The following is a 25,423-nucleotide window of genomic DNA, read 5'->3' as shown; positions in this document are numbered from 1 at the left end:
CTTAATAATAACTCTTTAACCAACACCAAAACTGTAAAAAGTTCAAACGAGAATCAGCGAACCAAAAAGCTGTGAAGAATTCAAACATTGTGGTGCAGAATATCAGAATCGCAATCATTTCAGTTATTCAATGTTGACAGCACTGAGGTTGGTGACGACGAGTAATTTACTGTCCCTAAGGAGCAGCAGGAGGCAGAAGTCTTCAAAGGAGCGGCTCAGTGAGTCAAGATACTGACTGTAAACAACCACGCTGAGTTTGAAGACCTGGTTCAATTCCCGGTGTCGGCTCCTTGTGACCTTGGGCAAGTCACTTAATCTCACCAAAAACAAAGATTGTAAACTCATCGAGGCAGGGACTGTGTCGGTACCATTCCTATGTGCTGCGTGCCGCGCGCTATACCGTAATTGTGACGCTCTTTGAGTCCCATTGAGAGAAAAGTGCTATATGAAATAAAGTTATAATTACTATTATCTCAGCATCTCATCTGAGAGCAGTTCAGTGCTTCAGGGTGTGGCTTCCCCCATCAGCAACAACAAAGATGTGTGTGGAAGCTGCATTAGAGGAGTAAGGGCACATGGCTGGAAGGAGAAGATTTCAACATTCCTCCCCCACACACCCCGTTTTGATTTCACTTGGGAAAGATCTCACTATGGCCCAGATCCACTAAGGGGGGCTAAGCTTTAGCACGCCTCTACTCCCCTTCACATGAAACAGGAAAAACAAGTCATCCTTTCCGAGAGATCATGAGGAAATCCCATGTCATCTGTGCCTCAGACTCGGTAATCGCAGCAAGTTAGCAAACTTCCTGCACAACCATGTTCTTGCAGCCCACATGTCAGCTGTATTGCCCCCCCCACCCCCCTTGCCTGTTAAAGGAAGGGGCAGACAGGGTGTAGGAATGGGTAAACTCATGGATCTAGTAAATTAAATACATGGTGACTAAGGCTGCGGCCCCGCTGGCGCTGACAGCGCTCATGCTTGAGAACGGTGACGGGTGTCCTGTATTTTGCAAGCGCACGTGGGGGGGGGGGGTGTAGGGGTGGGGGCGTTGGGGGCATGTTGAGCATGCTTCAAACTCTTTTTTTTTTGTCTCCCCAAGAGCCAAGCTTGGGAGAGCGTGCGTGCCCGAGCATGCGCACACCGCGGGGACGGGACAATTTAAAATTGCAACAATTAAACTGGGCAAGCGCCGCACGCTCAGCACTAGCGTGGACGCAGCCATAGAAGAAGCGGCTGGTAAAAAACACATATGTCCATCGATTTCCACCTATAGTAAAATGGAATGACACACTCACTGTGTTTGGTTCCAAGACGTGGGTGTTGCAAAGCAATGCATTGCAAGCCATTGTGGCATTCCCTGATCCCAGCACTCACCAGTATAACGGAGCTCCTCACTGCCTCAGACACGCTCTGCCTCAGCCCGGCAGCTGTCCCCGGCTTGCTCAGCCTCTTGGTGAATTTCCTCACTTCAGACATTTTTGGTTGCCCTGCTTGACAAGTGACAGAGACGGAGCTCCCGTGACCCCCCCTCCCCCTCCCGCAGTGAGGGGCGGCTGTCTCTATCGCTGTGTACTCTTGTGCAAAGCTCCCTGCTCGGCTGCTCCTCCTCCTTCTTGTGCTACTGCTGCTGCTGCTTCTGGGTTTCACTGTAACTGCAGAGTGAGAGACACAGAATGATTGTGGTTTGTCAAGGCTCAGTCATCTAAAGCGCGGGTGCTGTTAAACACCACGGGTGCTATGATATACAAACCTGCAAGTATTTTCAACTTTATTTGCTACCAGCCATACAAGTAGCAATGCACCTTGTATGTTTGTACAGCCAATAAAGAATATCACTTGTGAGCACATTCACATGTCTTAGACAGGTCTGCAGCCCTGCCTTTCAACCATTATCACCTAGCATACAATGCTCCCACTGCAGCAAGGGATTCTGGGAAATGACATGCAAATGAGCACACAATGTGTCACCTTTTGCCTGGAACCCATATAAGCGCATGCAATGCTGTTCACACAGCTTTTAAGCACAGCATGGGATTAGATGCAAAACTAGTCAAACCACTATGTGTGTGTGTGTGTATATCTTAATTTATATAGCACCCACAGTGTACTCAGCACTTTACAGGGAATTGCAATACAATAAGTGCGCCAAACCAAATCAGATGATCGGAAAGGAAATCCCTGCACCGGAGAGTTTACAATCTAGAGGAAAGTTCTTTGGAGCAAATTTTCTTAAAGCCATTTTTCACCAAAGATGTGCGCTGGCCACTCTGGGGAGGAAGGAGTTAAAACTAGGAGTAGTTCTGTGGCTGATACTTTACACCTCATACAGCAACCGTGGCAACCTTGCAGATGCACTTACCAGTGCGCCCTCCTACTGTCTCTGTTCGTTCTTCCTACCAACCGATTAGACAGTAAGCTCTTCGGGGCAGGGAGTCCTTTTCCTAAATGTTATTTTTATGTCTGAAGCACTTCTTCCCATTATGTGTTATTTGTATTATTTGTTATTTATACGATTGTCACGTGTGTTACTGCTGTGAAGCGCTATGTACATTAATGGCGCTAAATAAAGATATCCATACATACAAAACAGAGCTGAAGCATTTGTATTATGGAGCAGCACTAGTTAAGTTAGGTGCTTCAGTGCTGAATGGTTACTGCTCTGTTAATAACTGGAGCAAATCCGTTCTGTATTGTATTCTATGCGTTTGCGTCAAATGTAAGAAAGTTTCCCGCGTGGGATGTCAATTCTTAGGCAGAAACATTTATGCCACTTCACACTTTGGCAAACTGCTTTGTGGTAAGCAAATACAAGATTAAAATTGGCTACATCGAAATGCAGAATTTGAAACATCTCATTGTAATCTGTGCATCATTTAACCTCCTCCTGTCACTGTGTAAATGACAAACTGGTGGATATTGTGCCAAACTTGCAGCAAAGACCTTGATATTTGGATGCAAAGACACATGATAATTTGTGTAAAATTTGCTCCAAATGTGCATCCCCTCCCCCCCCCCTTGCAGTGGCGTAACTACAATTTTTGGGCCCTCCTGTAAACATTTTTGAAAGGCCCCCCTCTGTCATTCTGTTACCCCCCCCCCCCTGCTCTCTAAGGCCGCGCTTATAGTGCCGGCAACGGTGACAGCGATGTCGCGCCAAAACAAATGCATTGACACCGTCACGTGCGCTTATAGTAAGCACGACGGCTTCGTCGCGATCACTGGAAGTAATTTCAATTTGATTTTTCCAGTGACCGCACCGTGACGTGAGCGTCGTCGCAGTCACTATAAGCGCGGCCTAACTATCCCCCTCTCCCCTCCTCTCTAACTCTCCTCCTCCCCTCTCTAACTCTCTCATTCTCCCCCTCCGTTCTAATTCTCTCTCCCCCTCCTCTCTAACTTTTCCCCCTTCCTCTCACTCTCAATTCCCCCTAGTCTCTTACTCAATTCCCCCTTCTCTAACTCTCTCTTCTTCTCCTCCTCCTCCTCCCCTCTAAAGTCTGTAATATAGTGCGCCATGAGTGGTGGTGCGGCAGACAAGGGAAAATACAATAAAATTGGATTTTCGCGCTGCTGCCACGCCGCGAGCCAATCACAGTGCGGCCTATCGCTGTTACGTCAGTCATGCCCCCTAACCGCGCACGTCACCGCTTGTGCAACAGCAACTAAACGTGCACTCCACGTGCACGAGCGCCGACCGGGGCATAGGTACACCGGTGGCGGTGACGGTGGGGGGCGCTTGACGAGAGGGCCATGTAGCAAACAAACGACCCGGCAGCTCAACACCGCGGCTGGTCTCGACCACCGGCCATGCTCAACTTCCAGTGTTGGTCAGCTTTCCTCTCCCCCTATTCTCATGCCACCCCTGGGATTTTGCCCTCCTGTGTTGACGCCCCTGCTGGTGTCATTCCACGACGGAAATAGAGACGGGTAGATTTTTGGCCAAAGTTCGAAAAATGATACGCACCCGAGATCCCTGGAGGTATACAAGTCAATAGGCTCTCTTTCTCTCTGCGACTCTCCCTCCCGAAATGAAAGCCGTCATTGAGCTGCATTACTAACATTTCTTTTCACAGTTTTTTTTGTTAATTGAAGGTTCTCCTGAATGTCTTATATTATACTTAGACACATCCATAAAAAAAATCACATTGAATATATCATGTAACATACAACACATGCTTTGGGAGTACCCACATCTAACTGGACAACACATGCACAGTATAGTAGCAACTCCAAGGTTGTATTGATCCTGGTTGAGTTGAGGGTAGGTATTGGGTTGCCAGGTGTCTGGTATTGAACTGGACTGTCCTGTATTTGGATACTCTGCCCAGTAAAAAATGAGGTACTGCAATAAGTATTTTCCTCCCTGGACATAGTGACCTGACGCACCTTTTACCATTGAGTCCAGTATTTTTGGAGAAGCCACCTGACAACCCTAGTTGACGGGTATCTAGGAAACCCCATTGGCTGCCATATTTTGGAGTTGTTGCCAAGTAGAAAATTGCAAGGATTTCACAGTAAATGGCAGCCACCGTGTAAATGCAATTTATTGAAATGAATAAACAATTGAAATGAATACATTCAATTTGACCCGATTCTAACTGGCCGTGATGACTCACCAGACAGGCCCCTGACCTGCCAGACTAAGGGACAAATCTTGTCGCCCTAGGGGACATTTATTCAAAGATAACTTGGTCAGGAGGGCCGTGTCCTGTGAAATATGTACCACACTGCGGCAGGCCACAATAAACAAAGGAACATTTTATTTTCTAGCCGGGAGAAACATTCGTTGGTAAAAGTCAGAACCAATACCAGTGACTGAAACAGTGTTCTCCTCAAAGTACAACCGTACTACAGCACAATATAAGGATATACTAGAAAGGCCACAAGACCGAACAAACGTGATAACGTATGCCAATAGTTTGCCACTTTATACTTTACTTTCTGCAAGAAGTTTGATGAATCGGTCTTTAATGGGAGTAGGTATCATCCTATATACCCTAGTAACTCACACATCAAAATTGAGAAATTGAATGTTAAAAAGAAAGGTTGCATTTCAAAATCCAGCTTTTAGGCTACATCAGTGGAATCGCAAGTTTCTGAACCAGCATATTACTATGTCCAAGCGCATGATCTAGAGGCGCTACTATTTTCAGTTTATTTGATATATTTTTTGTTATGTACTGTACCAAGCCTTGATATACCTATGCCTTGTCCTACCCATTAATGCACTCTATTAACGTAAAGCAATACAATAGTACTAATCATAATAATAATAATAATAATAATAATAAGATACTGTGTTCTGAGACCTCTCCTTTCTCTATACCAGGGGTTCTCCACCTTTTTTTGGTCAAGGAACCCTAGAATTTGATTGTGAAATTCTGGGGAACCTCAACCCTCCCCCATATCTATCTTTTCTTCCTCCCCCCCTTCATCCCTCTCTTTTCTCTCCTCCCCCCCCCTCTCCTCTTACACTCCCTCTTCTGCACACTTTTTTTTTTTTATAGGGAGCTGCCAGTGCGCACGGGAAAAATCTTTTGGCTTTAGGTATCATCTTATGCAGATGATACGCAGATCTACCCACCCGTACCCTCAAACCTGCAATCCACACTCTCAGCCGCTCCTACTAACCGTTGTGGCCAAGCACGGCCTTCTACAGCACTTATTCCCTCACCGGCTGCGAGTCCCCCAACATGTCCATAAAGTTCAATCTATGTTACATTTAGATGACAGATACTTCACCCCAGCGGTGCGCAAACTCCCCTGCGCCACCCTTACCTGCTGCCTCCTCGGTCGCTCCCCCCCTCGCCATGATGCATCAAATGATGTTGCGGGGTCATTTGACGTCACGTCTCCATGGTAACGGACGTCATTTGACGCTGCGTTGCCATGGAGACGCGTGGAAAAGAAGCCGGTAAGTAAATTTAGAGGCCTCGCGCTCTTAGCGCAGGGCCTCTGTAACGCCGCTTGGCCATCGCCCCCCAATAAAGTCTTGCACCCCCCAGTTTTCCCACCGCTGCTTTATCCTATATTTGTATATACAGTATATGGATCCGGAGGAAGGCAAACACAAAACCCAAGTGAAATACTGTATTATCCAATACGGTCTCATAAAGGGGACAATTAATTCCTGACTCCAAGATTGGTAATCGGATTACTCCCTGGATCAACATCCTTCCCTTGTTTACTTATTTGGTATATCCCCGTATACCTTTCCTTTCGTCCAAATTTGTTTGTTGCACTTATTGTATTATAACTCCCTGTAAAGCTCAGAGTACACTGTGGGTGCTAAATAAAGATAGACATATATACATACTATTAAGGATTGCCAAGAGAGAAAATTCCTTGTACAAGTAAATACCTTGAGTACCAGTAGGAAACCACATGGACCAAAATATATTTATATTATTATTTGGAAACCACAGGTGCCCATGCTTTTCTTTACTGTGACTGGGATTGAGGTCAGCCGTCACCTCCATTGTCCGATTCAACACTGCCAACCAGCTCTGTGAGCTCAAAGTTCCTCACTGTAACATACACGTTGGAATGTGCACTTAAAAACCTTGCTACAAGGTGATGCACACAGAGGTGGGCTGTGCTTCTTTGCGGATTTGGCTCCACCTTGGATCGACAGGTTCCATTGGCCCGGGGATTGGCATGGGGTCCCCAGAGCTGAACTCCATTCATTTCAGCTCTGGGGACCCCGTTTCCCTAGATACGTACCTCCATAGGGGGTGACGGTATCGCTCTTCAGTTTCAATGCCCTGTCACGGGGCCTCTACGGAGGTATGTATCTAGGGAAGCAGGGGGTTCCCGGAGCTGAAATTAATGGGGTTTAGCACCGAGACCCCATACTTCAAACCTATTTTTTTTTTTTAAATCCCAGGTCAAAGGACCCAGTCGATCTGAGGTGGAGCCAAATCCACCAAAAATTGCCGCCCACAACTATTAATTTTTTAATGCCAAATCCGTGGGCGGTTCTTGATGGGGTGGACACATGTGGCCTAAAATATCCAGGAAATGGATTTGGACTGTTCCGCCCATCCTTCGTTGCCCACACTTATACAAATGCTTTGCCATTGTCCAACCTTAGAGCACCATCTTGTGGACACCAACGTCAGTACCACGAGTGATTTCCAGTCAGCTTCTCTGCTCCCCATTCCTGACATTCCTGATCGATGTTTGTATACGTCTGTTTATATAGTGTATGCAGCGTGCTAGATCACAATACAAAAAGGTAACTAGAGTACAAGCCATGGGGATAAATGCAACAGTTAAATGGCAACACAAGCCAAAGGGAGACTCTAACCCAGAGAGTTTACAATAATGTTAAAATGAATTAAAAGAAGTAGAGGACACGGTGAGTACTGATTTGCATGTCATTACCCAGAATCCCTGGCTGCAGTGGAAGCACGGTTTGTTAAGAGATAATGGGGGAAAGGCAGGGTTGTAGACCTGTCTGAATGCACCACAAGTGGTATTTTTTTTTTTTTACTGTACACCAATCTAATCTTGTCTTCTTTCTTCCCTTGTATCTGAAATGTATGCAATTATTTGTATTTTTTTTTTTATTCTTGCCTCCGTGCTCGTGAGGACTTTGCTGCCTGGTAATAGGATGTTCAGTATGAAGGCGTGTGGGGGTGGCAGTGGCCAAAGATCATGGGGTGTTCATTCTACATACGCCAAAGCAGCCGTTTGGGATGTTTTTGGATGGAATTCTCTATTAAAGTTAATGGGGAATAATGGCACAAAAATGTCCCCATTGGCGTATTCGCAGTATATATAATTTAATCCTTAGTTGAAAGCCTGTCTCAGATTATCCACACTCTTTCCCGGCAACACATTGAATTAAAGTGGCAATGCAGCTTTCTATTGTTTTTTAATAGATGTAGCAGTTGTAATTACCTGAGCTGCTGCTGCCCCCGACCGATCTGTTCTCCCGTGAACGATCGGCAGAGACCCCGCTTTCCAGGGTCCACAGTACGGCTGCCTATTTCAAAAGAGGGCAGCCTGTGCCTTTGTAAACGGTTGATATAGCAACCCAAGGAAGTTTAATACATTAAAATGTATTCAAACGGGCAGAGTGGGGGAAACAAATACTCTATTTTTTTTGTATTATCTAAAACTACACAACTGAGGTATTTAAAAAAAATGACAGGATTTTGAATTTAAGCTTATTCAGTTAAAACTCATTTTTAAAAATGTGATATGGAATACTATGCCAATTTATTAAAAACCGCATATAGAATTTTGAATCTATTGCAAAATGTAAGGAAACATTAAAGCAGCATTGATTGTTTCCAACTCTTTTATATATATATATCTCAAATAAAAATATCACTTGTGAGCACATTCACATGTCAGACAGGTCTGCAACCCTGCTTTTCACCATTATCACCTAGCATACAGTACTTCCACTGCAGCAAGGGATTCTGGGAAATGACACACAAATGAGCACACAGTGCCACCTTTTGTCTTAAATCCATTACATGATACCCGTAAGCCAATGCTCGCTATTTTAAACACTGCTTTTAAACAGCCTGGGATCAGATGCAAAGCCAGTAAACCCACTCGCAGACAGCTATTTCGACCTTTTGGGTCTCAGTGTGAGGTTGGTGGTACAGGCTTTGCAATTTAAGACTTGGTGGGGAAAAACATATATAAAGAGATTCATGTGAGCAGACAGGTGAAAATCTAAACATTAGATACCGATATAATAAAGAGACCAAATCAAGTACAACCGTTTCAATATTTTAAGTAATCAGCTTTTAATGATACGTTTGGTTTTTTTTTGTTTTTTTAAACACTGTTAACCATCAATAACATTTTCCGGTTGAACAACCCACAAAGTTATTTCATTGGTACATTCTGTGCAAATTTACATACGTTTTTATTTACCCAGGAGATCTAAACAGAAAAGGAGCTTCCACCTAATAGTAAAAAAACAAAACAAAATGTAAACAAGTTTCTTTCTTTACACCGTTGGAAAATAGAAGAACTAAATTGCCCACAACAACCGATTCGGTGCGTGAAAATAAAGGAATGAGATTTCTTTCTCTCGACACAGAAATGCTGTGCGCCGATGTGCAAAGACAGTGATACAAATTAATCTAACATCCACGACTGAGGAAAAAGTCCGTAACAGAAGCAAAGAGTAGTGTGAAAATCCCGGAAAGTTTACACTTTTTTTTTTGTACAACGTTTTGACCCATTAGAAATATATTTAATTTATTCTAACAATAGGTACCACCAACATATATAATTGTAAAAATTAAAATTCTGTGCAACAACAACAAAATAATTGTTTCAAGCGCCCCATTCACATAAAAAAAAGCATATGTAAATCATTTAGGGCTATATGTCATAAATAGTGCCAAGCCACAAGGCACCTTATGGAACATTCTTTTAAATAGGTCACATGGTGCCGTATGGCTTAGCACCATTTAGTAGGAAAGGCCCGTAACCCTTTCAGTGCCAGGAAGACCTGCAATGTATCGCAGATCTGTCTAACCCTGAGGAGATTCATCTTGTACGATTGAGTATCGGTGAAGTCACCTAATAAGTTAATTATTTCACAATGTCCAACTTAGTGCATGTAACCAAAGAAGGCACATGTATACGTGAAAATCAGTATTTGCAACCTGCGCACTTTTTAGTATCCTGTACTTAAAACAGAACGGTTAGCCCAGGGGTGGCGAACTCCAGTCCTCAAGGGCCACCAACAGGTCAGGCTTTAAGGATATCCCTGCGTCAGCACAGGCGGCTCAATCTTCAAATGAGCCACTGATTGAGCCAGCTGTGCTGAAGCAGGGATATCCTGACCACCTGACTAGTTGGTGGCCCTTGAGGACCGAAGTTGGCCACCCCTGGGGTTAGCCCATCCACGTGATGTTGCCAATACATCACTGACACTGCTGCGGGCATTTGCTGTACACAGCATACGAAGAATAAAAACATGGTTGGCTTGGTTGACTCTTTATTGGTTGCCCACATTTCCTGAACAGTGATTCCTGAACCGTTTGATTTTTTCCAATATCATAAAAATAAAAATCTAAAAAAAAATAAGCCAAGATCTTAGAGGAACCCCTCTTCCCCCCCACACATCAAGGAAGACCCCAAACCCTTCCGCTGCTAGCAAAGACTGTAGAATATGAAGTTGCAGTACAGGGCTCTCTAGAAGCAAAGTGTTTAATGAGTGCCACGGTCTTCTGGATCTACAACACAGTCTGTTGGTGTAGAGATCACGTTGTCGTGGGCATGTCCTTCAGGACGTGAACGCAAGAGGAATAAACTCCATTTGTGTTCACTGCGCCACTGGAGTGGCGAAGGCGTCATCCTCCTAGAAAAGTAGTATTTCTAGCATGGCGTACCCTGTACATCATAGAGAACGCAAAGGGTTAAATGTATCACTTTTGGCCACTCTAGCAGCGCTGTAGCGACTGCGAAAAAAGTATGTACCCCATAAACCTTCTCAGAGAACACCCCACAACAAAAGACCAGACTTGATGTAGATTCTGTGAATTACCAATTGTTTACTTTATAGGATGTGTGGTCATTGTCAAAACATGGTCTGGCTTGGGTGTCTTGAGAATCACGAATGCAGGCCCTGAGATCAGATCACTGGATCTGCTAACATGATGTCACTGATCAATCCAACCAGCAATAGTATGCTCGGTCAGAGGACACTGTTACTTGTTGGGAAGACCCTGGGGAGGACACCTGCACAGACTGATCCGAAAGATCAATTTATCAGGGTCTTGATCTTCTTCATTGCTAGAAGGACAAAAGATTATGCTCCTGTAGCAGCAAAGGAGATAGCCAACACCACCAAATAAACCAATGGATAGAGGCCTTTGGTCAGTGTCCCCCTATGGTGCTACACATTCACGTGCTTATTAAAACTGCTGTTCTCTACTCATGTGAAACTGAAGATACAGCTGCAGAACGTAGCCAGGTTCTGAAGATGCCGATTTCAAAACAATGATTTTAGCAAAGGAAAGCTAAAAAATTAAAATTAAAAAACGGTGTACAACAAAGGCCACTGGAAGCACAGAAGAAAAGCCACACACTGCTCCCCACAGGCACCTGCAGTGACCAGGCTGGATTCTTTTATTGGTATCACAGGCATTGCTCACTGCTAAACTTATTAATAGGAGACTAGGACAATTGTACAAAGGTTTTGAAGAAGCAACGTTCCATGTCTGTGTCTTCAGATGCACGTCAATTTTAAGAAGACTGCTGCTGTAAGTCAAGCAGCCGATGTGCTGCTACTGGACGTAACGATTATTTTATCGCCGTCATCTGTGGAAATGTTCCTAATAGTACAAGACTCAAAAGTGAATTCAGCCACATTTGTATTTTAAGAAACATTCTTCTTCCTGTTAACGAACACTTTGATTGCACCGGTGAAATCCGCCGATAGAAGTACTTCTGTATGATCAGACTTCAAAGCACCTTGAAAAGACAAAACATCATCTTGTTAATTTTAGCATATAAAACGTAAAAAAAAAAACAAAAAAAATTATATCTGAATGTTTACATCCTATACCAGGAGCGGCCAACTCCAGTCCTCAAGTGCCACCAACAGGTCAGGGTTTCAGAATATCCCTGCTTCAGCATAGGTGGCACAATCAACAGCCACAAAGGGAAACAAGCAAGATTAGAGCCACCTGTGCTGAAGCAGGGATATCCTGAAAACGTGACCTGTTGGAGGTCCTTGAGGACTGCAGTTGGCCACCCCTGTAACCTATACTAAGAGGGAATATGTCTATTGTAGTTGAAGAAATGGTCTATTTTGTTATCAGAGTACTACTGTCGCTAATAACTGCATTACAGCAGTTTAAGACTCCTCCTTGAAAATGAACACACTGCAATACAACACAACACAGAAAATGAATTCCCTCTTCAATTGACCTAAAACTTCTTCCACGTAAAGAAAAAAAAAAAAAGACAACACTATTGTGGTTCCTAAAAAATTATTATCTAAAACTAACGCCCAGTATAGGCTTCCAATAGCTCCATCTACTCCAAGCACCAATCTATAAGACCCTACGATGGGAATGAGGGTCTGCTATTGGCTATTACTGTAGATTAGAAGGTAACAGGGGCTGAAAATGATATAAATCAGTTAATGGAATAAAGCATTGCGTAACCAGCTTGTGATGTCTTTGTCTGCTCCGTCAACTATAGACAATAGAAAAAGAGGGGAGCGCTGACAGAGGAACACAGATGAACAGTACTTAAATGTGCTGTGCATTAAAAGTGCAAAAAAACAAAATGAAGGTCAGATCTCACAGGACATGGTTGGTATCTTCAATCACAGGCGTGGATTCCCAGTCTGACGCCTATTTAGAACCTCACAAACGGGCATTGTACGAAAAGCGGGTGCCGTTTGAGGGGTGGGTCAGGTCTTGCTGATATTCTGGGGGTCTCTGAGGCGGTGTCCGTTGCTTTGATTGGGGAACTGGTGCACAGTCTGTCCCCCAAACCCTCCGGTGTTACTGCCTCCCCTCCCGTCCAATCGATACAGCCAACGTGATGACGCTGACGCACAAACTCCCAGCAGGCGCTCCGCTGCAACTCCACGCGTTTCGCTCTTGCTTCGTCAACTATTACATGTATTTTATAGACACACAGCAAGATATAAAAACACCCACCTGATGGTATGTTCTCTAATGATCCTGCCTGTTCACCTTGTTCCCCTTTGTGGTCAGCTTCTTTCTTCTCAGAGGATGGATCTGGTGATACCATCAGGCTTGGGTTTGGTGCAAAAATTGCCGATGTAACAACTGCATTGTGTGCTAAAAGAAATAAACCAAAGACCAATGGCCAATTACATTAATTATAGAAGCGGAGTTTTAAAATTTAAATGGCAATAGGTCTTTTCCTAAATGGTTCTGAGCAAGTGGAAGACTTCAAAACACATTGAATGGGGGCAAATGTTCCTATCAGAACACACCTGGGTCCAATAGATTTACACTTGTACTAGTAACAGAACATTGGAGGCCTATTAGTAGAGTTCTCTCCTGTCTCATTTGATTTAAAATCTTGGGTTAGTGCATTGTCCACAACAAACAAAAGGACCATCAAGCAAACTTCAGACACGTGGAGCCACAATCCATCACAGTTGTCTGGTGCTGACTCCACAAAAAAAACCAGTGATGATATTTTCCCGTCTAATGTGGCGAGTTGTGGCTCCACATCTCAGCGGTTTGTTTGAACTTTCCTATCAGGAGTATGGACAAAGACAGGAGAGAGGCTACCCACACAATTGGCAGGTACTCAGTATTGGCTCCCTATTTGGTGCTGGTGGTTTGAGTGCAGCAGTTGAAATAGATGCCTTACTCCGCTACTTGTACAGTATGTAGGCGTGTATGTATATCTTTATTTATATAGCGCGCTCCATGTACATAGCAATTCGCAGCAGTAATACACGTGTCATAATACAACACATAGTGGGAATAAGTGCTTCAGACATAACAGTAACATTAGGAAAAGGCGTCCCACGAAGAGCTTACACTCTACAAGTTACTTATAGAATGGCTTATGTGGCGTTGATGGTTACATTTTCGGAAGGTATAATACATTGAAGATGCATATCTAAAACAACAGAAGCAACTATACGTCAGAATCGGAAAATTTTGCCGTGGCTGTTTTGCCGCGACCACATCGGACGCCAAGGGACTCTTCGCCGCAGCCGCTCCGCCACTTGACACTCAAGGGCCGGCCGTTTTGCCAACAAGTTATGCTAATTTAAGGGGTTTTAGCGGTTATGGTTCGGATTAAGTATAGTTACGTTTTAGGGTAAGGGGTTGGGTTTATAGGGTAGGGCAGGGGTGGGGAACCTTTTTTCTGCCAAGGGCCATTTGGATATTTATAACATTGTTCGCGGGCCATACAGACACAGGCATGCAGGCACACAGACAGGCACACGGCAGGCATGTAGGCACACAGAACCCCGCCCCCCTACCTCTGGTAGTTGCTGCTGCTGCTGGGGGGGATCGTGTAGGGCGGATGCTGGGGTAAGTGCGGGGGGAACTGCTGGAGAAGCATGGGGGGGAAGTGCGGGGACTGCTGCGGGGGAAGTACGGTGGCTGCTGGGGGATCGCTGGGGCTAGTACGGTGGCTGCTGGGGATCGTGTAGGGTTGCCGGCGCCTACCACCACATCCTTCCGATCGGGCGCGCGGCGGCCATTTTTTAAAAATTAGCGCGACCCCGGTTATAGCAGTTGCCTTAGCAGGGCCAGACCAGATGACTCCGAGGGCCTTATACGGCCCTTGGGCCTGACGTTCCCCACCCCTGGGGTAGGGGGTTATGGTTTTTAGGGTAGGGGGTAACGGTGATATTAGGGGTTAAAATGAGAGGTTTTTAGGGTAAGAGGGTAAGGTTAAAACTTGACGACGAAACGGCCACCGGAGGGAAGTTGCGGCGGCGAGGTGATTGGTGACTAAATGCCGGTGGCGATTTGGCTGCGGCAAAACGGCCACGACCAAATGTCCTAGACCGACTATACTTATCTCGACATAAGCCTATCACAACAGAATAGGAAAGAAGCTGTATTAATATATGTCAAGGTTCGGCTTTCCAGTTCTTATCACATGCTGCTATCTTAATATATAAAATCGAAAGGTTGGTACTAGCTGCGGTGAATCTGATTGGTCCTCAGCCTCTGGCCAATCAGATTGGTGGCTCTGACGTCACCCAACTGCCACTCTCTTCCCCCTCGGCCACACACACACTCTCTCTCCCCCCCCCCATCACACTCACCTCCCTCCCCGGCGCTCACTCACCTCCCTCCCTGGTGGGGGGACAGGCAGTGGGCAGGCAGCCTGCAGCTGCCTCGTGGCGCCGAGTGCCTAAGATGGCGGCGCCCGGAAGGAGAGGTGACATATCTGTGTGTGTGAGTGTGTGTGTGTGAGTGTGTGTGTGTGGGACACTGTGTGTGTGTGTGTGTGTGTCAGTGTGTGTGTGTGTGTGTGTGTGACACTGTGTGTGTGTCAGACACTGTAGGGTGGGGACCGGAGCTGCGTATGGGGGGGAGGGAGCAGTGGAGAGAGAGGGGGGAGCGGATAAACATACAGGGGGAGTGGAGAGGAGGGACCCAGAATATTTTAAGCAACCCCCCCTCTCCTGTCCACTGTCCCCCCCCCTCCTCCTGTCCACTGTCCCCCCCCCCCCTCCCCTCCTGTCCACTGTCCCCCCCCTCCCCTCCTGTCCACTGTCCCCCCCACCCCTCCTGTCCACTGTCCCCCCCCCACCCCTCCTGTCCACTGTCCCCCCCCACCCCTCCTGTCCACTGTCCCCCCCCACCCCTCCTGTCCACTGCCCCCCCTCCTGTCCACTGTCCCCCCCCCTCCTGTCCACTGTCCCCCCCCTCCTGTCCACTGTCCCCCCCTCCTGTCCACTGTCCCCCCCCTCCTGTCCACTGTCCCCCCCCTCCTGTCCACTGTCCCCCCCCCACCCCTCCTGTCCACTGTCCCCCCCCACCCCTCCTGTCCACTGTCCCCCCCCACCCCTCCTGTCCACTGTCCCCCCCCACCCCTCCTGTCCACTGCCCCCCCCTCCTGTCCACTGTCCCCCCCTCCTGTCCACTGTCCCCCCCCTCCTGTCCACTGTCCCCCCCCCCTCCTGTCCACTGTCCCCCCCCCCTCCTGTCCACTGTCCCCCCCCTCCTGTCCACTGTCCCCCCCCCCTCCTGTCCACTGTCCCCCCCCCCCCCCCCTCCTGTCCACTGTCCCCCCCCCCCTCCTAGCGGGAAATGTAACTCACGGGCAACGCCGGGTCTCTCAGCTAGTTATAAATAAATATGAGTGAAGATGGCAAGGATAAAGAGACTGCGTGCATATATCCATATACTGTATGTCCGTGATTAGACCGTACCTTTAATACCTTCCCAGAAATCATTGCGGTCTCTTCTCACCGACGTAAACTTGCTTAGGTCATGGTACGTACTCCAGATATAAACATATTTGTCTTCGGAACCACTTACAATGTAAGTATAATCATGGCTAAAAAGTTGAAGAGAGACATTTGTTCATGAGACCATGGTGTTCAACCCAACACGTCTCATGCCAGGAACGCATTGAAACAATGTTTAACACTGCTCTTTAGAATGTTCCATTCATCTACAATGTATAAAACAGTCATCTAGTTATCTTTGTATTTGAAACTCAAAGCACATTTTGCCTTCCATGTTTTCATTTTTGAAAGCGGAGATTCCAACTATTATTATTCAAACATGCACAGTCTTAGCAAGCTCAAACCCCAAACCCACTAGCATGTGTGTGTGTGACCTAATGTGTACAACAAAAGATTCACAACATTATACTGTCTCATGTATTTATTACACTGCATAGAGAGAGGAGGGAACAAAACACTGCAGCCAACAGCACAGGGTGCGTGACATACCTGCAGTGTCTAAAGGGTTAACGTTGTAAGAATGTATATGTATATACGTGCTATGTATGAGACAGTATAACAATGGTAGTGTAGGACCAGGTGAAACAGGGTCACCGTGACATGGTTCTAGGCTTAAATTATTTTGGCCAAAGTATTTAACTAAATGACCCATATTTATGAAGAAAGAATATAGATAAAATACATAGTGATGTACTAAATAATTGGTCGCATTGGGGCTCTTTTGTCTTATGTAATATTCAAAGTTAGTTTTATGCTTGTGCTAGACGGCATATAAAGCAAACAGGGCACCGTTTTAGATTACAGCCCACAAAAGATAGCACCCCTTAACCTTTACAGTGACTGGGGTCTGGCACGTCTGTGTCATGTGATCGCTCAACACGCGGACACATGAAACGACCAGGCCCCGGACGCCGGAAACAGAAGTGGTGGGAGCTCACTTTGCAGCTTTAAAATGTACATTGCTAGTAATAGTTCTATATCAGGGGTGGCCAACTCCAGCCCTCAAGGGCCACCCGCAGGTCAGGTTTCCAGGGTATCCCTGCTTCAGCACAGGTGGTTCAATGGCTCAGTCTTTGACATAGCCACCTGTGCTGGAGCAGGGATACCCTGAGAACCCGACCTGTTGGTGGCCCTTGAGGACTGCAGTTAGCCACCCTTGTTCTATATGATCCAGAATAGTCACATCTTATACTGTACAACAGCTGTTACAAAATGCTGCTGTCACATGACCTAACAGGCCACGTTTAAGGACTACCGCTTTTAGAAGAATAAACAGCTAAAGAAGGTGGGAAATAAAATTAAGGTTTAGTTACATGAATGCAGACTATCTCCTGCATGTCATGTCTTCCAATGATGGTCTTGTATAGTGAGGCGGATGTACAGTAGCAATTTAAAATAAATATACAACTTCTGCACTATAAAGCATACAAAGGGTGTTAGTTATCAAGTTTTACAAATGGCTACATGTCATTTTGACAACCAAAGACAAAAAAAGGCCCCAGTATGACAAATTATTTAGTACATTACCATGTATTTTATCTACAGTCTCTTCATAAATATGTGTAATTTAGTTAAACACAGTCAAAATATTTTAAGCCTGCAACCGCGTCTCAATGTAATTTTGAGCAGGAGTCTCTTGGCGTCCATGTTTGGCCCCACTTGTATTTATCACACTTTGGCAATGACAATTAACACACAGCAGGGGCTCAATCATAAAAAGAATCACCACACACTCCTGTATCCTGGTTTTACCTGAAGCTTGCTTTAATTTGGCTACTGCTGTTGACACACCCTTTGTATTTCATGGATAAAGACAAATCTCTTAAGTCATACAGCCTTATTCTAGAGTCGTTGGATGTTACCAGGATCTGTGAGAAATGAAAAAAACAAATTTGCAATACATTGCATAGTTTCCGAAGAGTAAACTACAGATCACGCAAAATAACAGAGACTTACCTTATTTTCTCCTGGCAGTGGCTCGATCCCAGTAATCTTTCTTCCCACTCTGTTCCGCCCTCTTGTAGAACGCACATGTATCTGAGTGTGGTACTTTAAATGCTGCGAAATAAAGAAAGGAGTCAAATGTCACTTACAAACAGGTCCATCAAATATTATTACAATTCAATTCAAATATGAACTGGACACCAGGTAAAGAACAACCCATCAAATGTCTTAAGAAATAAAACCTGCTCCTTCCTTAAAGCAGAAATACTACCTTTTTTCCCCCTTTTTATATGTAAAGCATGTGCCCAATGTATAATTCTACATTCTTACCCAAGATGGCAATCGTTTGGTGCTCCTGTTATACATCTGTAAAAATGTTGGATTGTGTGTCTAACGAAATGGCCGCCTTGCAGTTTCAATCAATCCTTCAGTCAGTGTAACTCAGCAGCAACAATGTATCCTGATACCACCAAGGTAACATTATCTATTGTTACAGTTTGCAGCTCAAACTGCTGGGAATATTGGCAACAAATGATCACAAACTGGAAAGTGTTGCAGAGATCTTGCACTGCTGAGGAGGTGGGCTAAAGTCTGCTATAGTAACCAAAGGTTGCTTTAAAACACATTATAAATGGCATTAAAAGTTGGGGGGGGGGGGGGGGAAGTAATTATTTTCTAGTACTACAGAACTGATTTATTTGTAAAAAAAAACACCAAAGGTTTCACATGGTTGCTGCTTTAAGTAACAGAAACAGGTTGACGTGTTCTTGTATGTTTAATACATATACATTCAGTAGTCATGAAAATACTAAAAGAACAGGAAACAACCAAATGCAATTATCATTATTATTCTATTTTCCCACACGTTTGCGGTTATTACTTAATTTTTCTACATTTAAAATGTGGCATCTCAAGAAAGTCAAGAGTGTATGAGTGCTCTCTAGCCTTGAAACTGGGGCATTCTTTCTGTAAGCCCCTGTACTACCTCTGTCCATTGCTGTGATAGCTGCATTGGTAGAATAGGGGCACTGGGTTGGCTAAAGGCTTCATTTCTGCTGCCAAATTTGATGTTTCTATGAAATATTTATTTTATTTATTTATAAAAATGTTTTACCAGGAAGTAATACATTGAGAGTTACCTCTCGCTTTAAAGTATGTCCTGGGCACAGAGTTAAGATACAAATACATGGTTACAAAATACAAAATAGGTGGTAATGCAGACGTATAACAGGTGGACGTGAAAGCAATCCTGTCACTACCTTCATGGTCATCTCTCTTCTTTCAATTAGAAGACAGACCAAAATGTAGGTGAGGATATTTACTAAGCGGTGTTATGACATAGCACTGCTTAGTAAATATTGCCCTGGATCTGCATGCAGCACGGACATGAGGCAAAGGGAACAATGCATGGAAACTATACCTCTGTATCGTAGAAGATGCACCGGCCATCGTACGTTCCAATCACCGCGTGTTTGCCGTTCTGACAGAAGTTTGCAGCTGTAATTAGTTTGGTTTGTCCGTCAATTTCATTCCACAAGGCGACTTTTTTGTCAGGAATGTTCCAAAGCCGGAGTTTCCCATCAAGGGACCCACTCAAAAAGTACCGGTCATCCTACAGAGGAGAGAGCCATACTCTGATGCTGGTTCTGCTGCCGTGTGCATTTTCCTTTTAAACACTTTGTGACTGAGTGAAGTCACACAATAGTTGAACAGACCACACTGTTTCTCACATAACTCGGCATCGCCTCTCGGGCCAGCCTGCGCTTCTTCTACTAATTGAAAATACAATAAAGTCGGATTGTGACATTTGGCTGCGGGCAAAATCGCTGCAATGCAAGTCACCGCCGATCGAATCTCCCCACCGGCCCTCCGCCGCCTTTAAAAGGTCCCCAGCCGATGATCTCGTCATCTTTAAATGTCCTTGCTGGGAATGTACAAATGTGTCCTGGCTGTTGGCAGGCACGCCGAGTGTCCTGCTGCGAGCACGGGCGACCGCGCGATGTGCCCTGAGGCAGAGGGCCTTTAAAGATGGCGGAAGCAGACGGGGAGATTCGATCGGTGGTGAGATGTTCAGCGGCGAGGTGCCCTGCAGTAAAGTGTCCTGTGGTGAGTAGTCCCGGCGGTGACTTGCATTGCGGCGCAGCCAAACGTCCTGACCGCAACAAAGTAACCGGAGCATGCATACTTTTCTGCTACTCCGAGTCAGCGGTGCTCAACTCCAGCACTCAAAACCCTCCAACAGGTCAGGTTTTAAGGCTATCCCAGATTCAGCACAGGTGGCTCAGTCGAAGATTGAGCCAACTGTGCTGAAGCAGGGATATCCTTAAAATCTGACCTGTTGGGGGGGGGGAGGGGGTTGAGGACTGGCATTAAGCACCCCTGCTCTAAATCACAGCGATGGCCAAAAGGAGGGTCATTCCTTGCAGGTTTATGTATTTGAAGGGTGTAGAGATCATTACTGAGACCTGCTGTCACACCGTGCCAAAGCAAACGCACATTGTGTTATTTGATCCCCACTACAAACCATGAGGCGAAAAACTCTAAAGTTAATAGGTAGGTGCTTCCTCTGTTACAAATGCTATTTTATCTGGTTAAGAACCAAAGATTAGAGGCGTGGCATTTATAGGAGTTTAAAAACTGGGCAAAGCTCTAACAAATCATATTAATAATGCGACTAAAACTGAACTGCCTAACTTCAGTGAGCAAGAGAGAAAACTTAAAGCAGAAATCTCCCGTACGTCCCCCTCCCCATTTGTTTTTTATTACAGGATAAGAAACCGGGGTCTCTCAGAGCTGAACGGCACTATTTTCATCTCTGGGATCGCCACGGTTCCTGAGATACCAGGTTTAAATCTCCCAAAATCACAGCCAAATCTCAGGCCAATAGGAAGCCACACCCCCATCAGTCACGGGTTCCTATTGGACGGACATTTAAAACCAATTTAAAAAAAAAAAAAGAAAGTTATACCAGTAACTTCACCAGTAAGTATTTTGGAAATACTCGGTGAACCCCAGCTTGTAAAACAAAGGGTTACAGTAGTAATGGGGGATTACTACTTTAAGCAAAGTATTCTATCTATCTAAACCATAGTTTTGTTCGGTTTACAAAACACATTTTACCAGACTTTGCAATGAAGAACAATAACACTATATGTTAATACAATTTGACCAATGCTCTTACACAAAGATGTACCTCTCTTTAAAAATGCCTCTATGTCAGGGGTCTCAAACTCAGTCCTCAAGGGCCACCAACAAGTCAGTTTATATGGATATCCCTGCTTCAGCACAGCAGATTGAGCCACCTGTGCTGAAGCTGGGATATCCATAACTGGCCTGTTTGTAGCCCTTGAGGACTGAGGTTGATTCCCCTGCTAAGATCTAATATACAATGAAACTACCATTTCAAAATAAGTGTCATATAAATGCCCCCTGAAGGTCACTCACCCTTGGATGGAAAGCTATTGCTGTAACAAAATCTATATGCTGGAAGCAGCACAGACACTCCCTCCTGGATATGTGCCACAGGCGGACGGTTTTGTCCATTGACGAAGAGAGCAAGAAATAGTTCTGTGGAGGCAATGATGTTAATCATTATCAGAACTTTGAAGTATAACATCCGTTCTACTCGACAACGGACACGTCTCTCCAACTTTTCGACTGTCTCGTGCAACAGCAATCATCAACGTTGAAGTCTTAGCTATGGAACAGCTGTCATTTTAACAACCTACAGTACTATTTACATTTTCTGTATAATCAAGACCACATAGCAGAAGTAACTTTGTGATCCACTTAACAGCATGTAACACAGTACAGACAGAAAATTGGCCATAATCATTATTTATTCTGCCAACGTGGTATTGAACTCCGTATTGATCAAACACTGTGCTCTAAAATACAGCACGCACATAATAGACTAAAAGAAAACGGCAAGCTAGTTTTATTTTTTTTTAGTTCTTTAATACTTTACTAGGTTGCAAAGATCAAAGAATTGGGAAAATTGTCTTCACATGAAGTGAACAGGCAACATTGATGGATCAGGGAGGTGGACATTTTAGGTAGATGTGTAATTAAAACAAAGACGCAGGATTATGCAAAGATAATTCTTAGCATCATTTCCTGGTTAGCCATTTAGTTTTTACTAAATCTTTTAACAGGTGCATATTAAATTGATGAATAACGTTTTACCCGGTAACCACTCTCAATATATACTTGCCCTTAAAAATGTTGTCGGACAGAATCTCATTCAGCAACAAGCAAAATATCATATTTGTAAATTTCGATATGTAATTGCAACTCGTATTCAGCAGTGGTAACAATTTGTATAGGTCATAGGTTAATTTCTCAGTGTCTCATTTAAAATAAGGTTTATATGCAGCCCTAAAAATAAGGAATCGAGCCAGCATAGTTACAGTAAAACGCCTAACAGACATTCAGTCTAGAACACAAATCTGGATACATCTAAAATCAATAGGTGATGCATTTAAGCCTGCAGACTTGTGCAGGATCCACAAACAAAAAAGGTTTTGCTGGCCAAGTATATAAAAGCCGCCTGGTTAAAAAAAAAGCAAAAGGTAGAGTGAACAGGACTTCATTGGCCAATCAAATCTAATCACAGTGGAAGACTCATTCCGTTCAACCATATACAGAGTGTCTTGTTCCCCGTGTATCCCATGGCCCCAAAAAGTCTCAGTTAAAGAATATATATTTGCCTTGATATGAAACTTGTCTTACTTTAGACCATGACAGGTCAAGAAGATCAGCCGTGTGTCCTTTGTATTTACAAAACGGCACCGGTCGGAAAGGTGCGTTTTCATCGTCGGGGTCCGTATCGTCTGCGCCACTGCACGCCTACAAAGTGAGAGGGAGGAAAATCAAACCTGGGGAGTGTATAGCAATGTTTTCCAACCTGGGTTCCCCAGGCATCCCCTAAACAGTTCCCTGCAATTTCCAGGTCATTTAAAATGGTATCAAATACAAAGAAATGTACAATGCATCTGATCTGAGACCCAATATTACAGAGGGTCGGGGTTCCTTCAAATTTCACAATATAATTATAGGGTTCTTTATTCAATAAAAGGTTGGAAACCACTGGTGTATAGTATAGTTTTCAGGCGGCACAGCCATGGCTTGTAATCGCTTTGTAGGCTATTCTTTTGCAGGAGGATGTGTAAAACTAGAACTGGACACAGTGTGGACAACTGCTAATATTCTTTATTCTTATATACTGTACTGCGCTGCTATAGTCTGTGCTGTTATTTTCTGTGCTGAGGAAGCCCCCTGCCTTTAACACCTTTAACACCCACTGCAGGGGAAACAATACAAGTACAGAGGAGCCAACGAGTATTCTAAAACTTGCCTTAAACCAGCCAGGTACATGCTGGGTACATGCTGGGTACATTTCAGTGACATTTCTGCAGAGGCTAAGGGCCCATCGGATTAACACAGCAGGGGTTCCTGGCAGTCGTATTCAGTTTGAATGGGACTGCCAGGGACCCCCGCTGTTAATCCGATGGGCCATTAGTCTGTCTGCAGGAATGTGTGAAATGTTGCAGCATGTACCCAGCATGTACCCAGCATGTACCCAGCATGTACCCAGCATGTACCTGGGTCTTTTTGGAGATTGCCCCAGGTTTGTTTTAGAATAATCGTCGGCACTACAGTATATGGGAGTAATTATTTCCACGTCAAAGCAGCCGTTTTAGACTTTTTGGAAGAAAATCCTAATTTTAGTAAAATATGCAAAATATCGGTCCTAAAGGGGTTTTCCGTTAAACTGTGATAGCGGAGATCGGGGCACTGTCGCACAGAAGCTCTTATCGACTTGAATGGATTTTTCCATGCGATTGTGCCGAGACAGGAACCATCGCAGATTAATGACCTTCTAAAGTCAGGGGGTGGCCAACTCCAGTTCTCAAGGGCGACCAACAGATCGGGTTTTAAGGATATCCCTGCTTCAGCACAGGTGGCTCAACTTCCTGTCTCTCTGCGACAGTTAAATGGGCCAGGTCTGAGATGACATTAAGCGCTCTATTTACGGTCTTCGACTGAGCCACCTGTGCTGAAGCAGGGATATCCAGAAAACCCAACCTGTTGGTGGCCCTTGAGGACTGGAGTTGGCCACTCCTGTTCCAAGTACTAGTCATAAATAACATGGGGGTGGGGGTGTTCATGGTTATAAGCCAAGAAGGTATTTAAATGCAAAAGTAACAATCATAACATAATACAAAAAAAAGTGAATTAGAGACAAATGAAACGACTAGCAAATTATACCAAACAAATCAATGGGGATTAGTATTCCGTCGGTTGATAATAATATATGTGATAACACAAAGTCAGCCGTGCACTTCCCACAATGACAAATTCCCTGAAGATAAAGTTAACGTATGTATGTTTACGAAGACTGTCGTTATGAATTAACTTGCTACATGTGAAATACATACCCCTCCGTCTGTATCAGATTTGGAAGAATTAAGACTTTCCTGAGATGGTGAGGGAGAAACCCGCCCTGAAAAAATAGCAACAACAATAAAAAACACAGTTTGTTAAATGTCACAAAATAAAGAGTTTCATTTGGTCCATGCATCTTTGAAGCAAATTAAAGCAGCATTTCCTATTGACCATTATTTTTTTATTTAAATAGATCCAGCAACTCCTAACATTTACAGCGATGCAATTATCTAAGCTGCCGATCGATACGTTCTCCAGGGATCGCTCGCTGAAGATCCTGCTTCCCAGGGCACGCAATATGGCTGCCTATTTCAAAAGAGGAAGTGCTGTGGTTTTCTTAATAGTTGTTATAGCAACCCCGAGGACGTTTAATACATTAAAAAGATCAGAAATTATAAAAAAAAAACAAAAAAAAACAACAAGAGGTCATAAAGCATGAAAAAAATGCAGTATTTAATAAAACACAACGGATAAAAAAAGAACACATAGGATTTTGAATGACATTTAATTGCTTTAATTGCTTAACTCACAGTGAATGAACAGAAAACAAATACCGTTAAATGAGCATGTACCTTCTGTGTTGTACTTGATGCGCATGTTATTGAAATAATCGAAAGCGTTTTTGAGAACCCATATTCTCACAACGTTATCTTGTCCAGCCGATGCGAGCAATCTCCCACAGTGAGAAAACTTCATGGTCCACACAGCGCCCTGGCGACAAGAGGAAGGAGATTCACAACCATCAGAGATCGCGCCACCCAACACCGGGACGAGCAGTGGCGTAGCTAGATATGCGCGGGCCCCCGGGCAAACATTTTTTCCAGGGCCCCATTAATATTAGTACTGACTGCAATTTTTTTCTACCCCTCCCCCCATACGCTCTCTCATCATCATTCCCCCTCATCAGCTCTCTCCCCATCATCTTCAGGTCTCCCCATCATCATATCTCCACCAGTGCCCCATATCAATCATATCTCCTCCGGTCCCCCATCATCATCATCAATCATAACATCTTCTCCTCCCCCCAGATCTCCCCTACCCCCCAAACCTACCTGGTTAATTGTCTAGGACTCACTCGGAGACAGGCAGGGGGAGATGCTGGGCTGCGGCAG

At 44.6% G+C, this 25,423-nt stretch overlaps 2 protein-coding genes across 4 annotated transcripts in view; both read right to left on the bottom strand.

The window, feature by feature from the left end:
• The window catches only part of DOCK11 (dedicator of cytokinesis 11), a 233,020-nt gene extending 231,388 nt beyond the window's left edge, over window positions 1-1,632 (bottom strand). For 2 of the 3 annotated variants that reach the window (XM_075573151.1, XM_075573153.1), the window contains exon 1: window positions 1,376-1,631. In XM_075573151.1, the coding sequence (XP_075429266.1) occupies window positions 1,376-1,477 (102 nt within the window). In that variant the 5' untranslated portion in view covers window positions 1,478-1,631. Of the gene's footprint in view, window positions 1-1,375 lie in introns of all 3 variants that reach the window. The other variant, XM_075573152.1, reaches the window with a different exon arrangement.
• Window positions 1,633-8,744: 7,112 nt separating this feature from the next.
• Window positions 8,745-25,423, bottom strand: part of WDR44 (WD repeat domain 44) — a 72,425-nt gene continuing 55,746 nt past the window's right edge. The window contains exons 11-20 of the mRNA XM_075573149.1: window positions 24,884-25,022; window positions 24,305-24,369; window positions 22,596-22,712; window positions 21,309-21,431; window positions 19,285-19,476; window positions 17,877-17,978; window positions 17,673-17,788; window positions 15,882-16,009; window positions 12,658-12,801; window positions 8,745-11,455 (exon numbers count right to left, since the gene is read on the bottom strand). Of these exons, the coding sequence (XP_075429264.1) occupies window positions 11,361-11,455; window positions 12,658-12,801; window positions 15,882-16,009; window positions 17,673-17,788; window positions 17,877-17,978; window positions 19,285-19,476; window positions 21,309-21,431; window positions 22,596-22,712; window positions 24,305-24,369; window positions 24,884-25,022 (1,221 nt within the window). The 3' untranslated portion in view covers window positions 8,745-11,360. The remainder of the gene's footprint in view (window positions 11,456-12,657; window positions 12,802-15,881; window positions 16,010-17,672; window positions 17,789-17,876; window positions 17,979-19,284; window positions 19,477-21,308; window positions 21,432-22,595; window positions 22,713-24,304; window positions 24,370-24,883; window positions 25,023-25,423) is intronic.

Source organism: Ascaphus truei, chromosome 16 (genome assembly GCF_040206685.1).
Source record: "Ascaphus truei isolate aAscTru1 chromosome 16, aAscTru1.hap1, whole genome shotgun sequence".
NCBI classification, from domain to species: Eukaryota; Metazoa; Chordata; class Amphibia; order Anura; family Ascaphidae; genus Ascaphus; species Ascaphus truei.
This window is presented reverse-complemented; position numbering and strand designations above follow the sequence as displayed.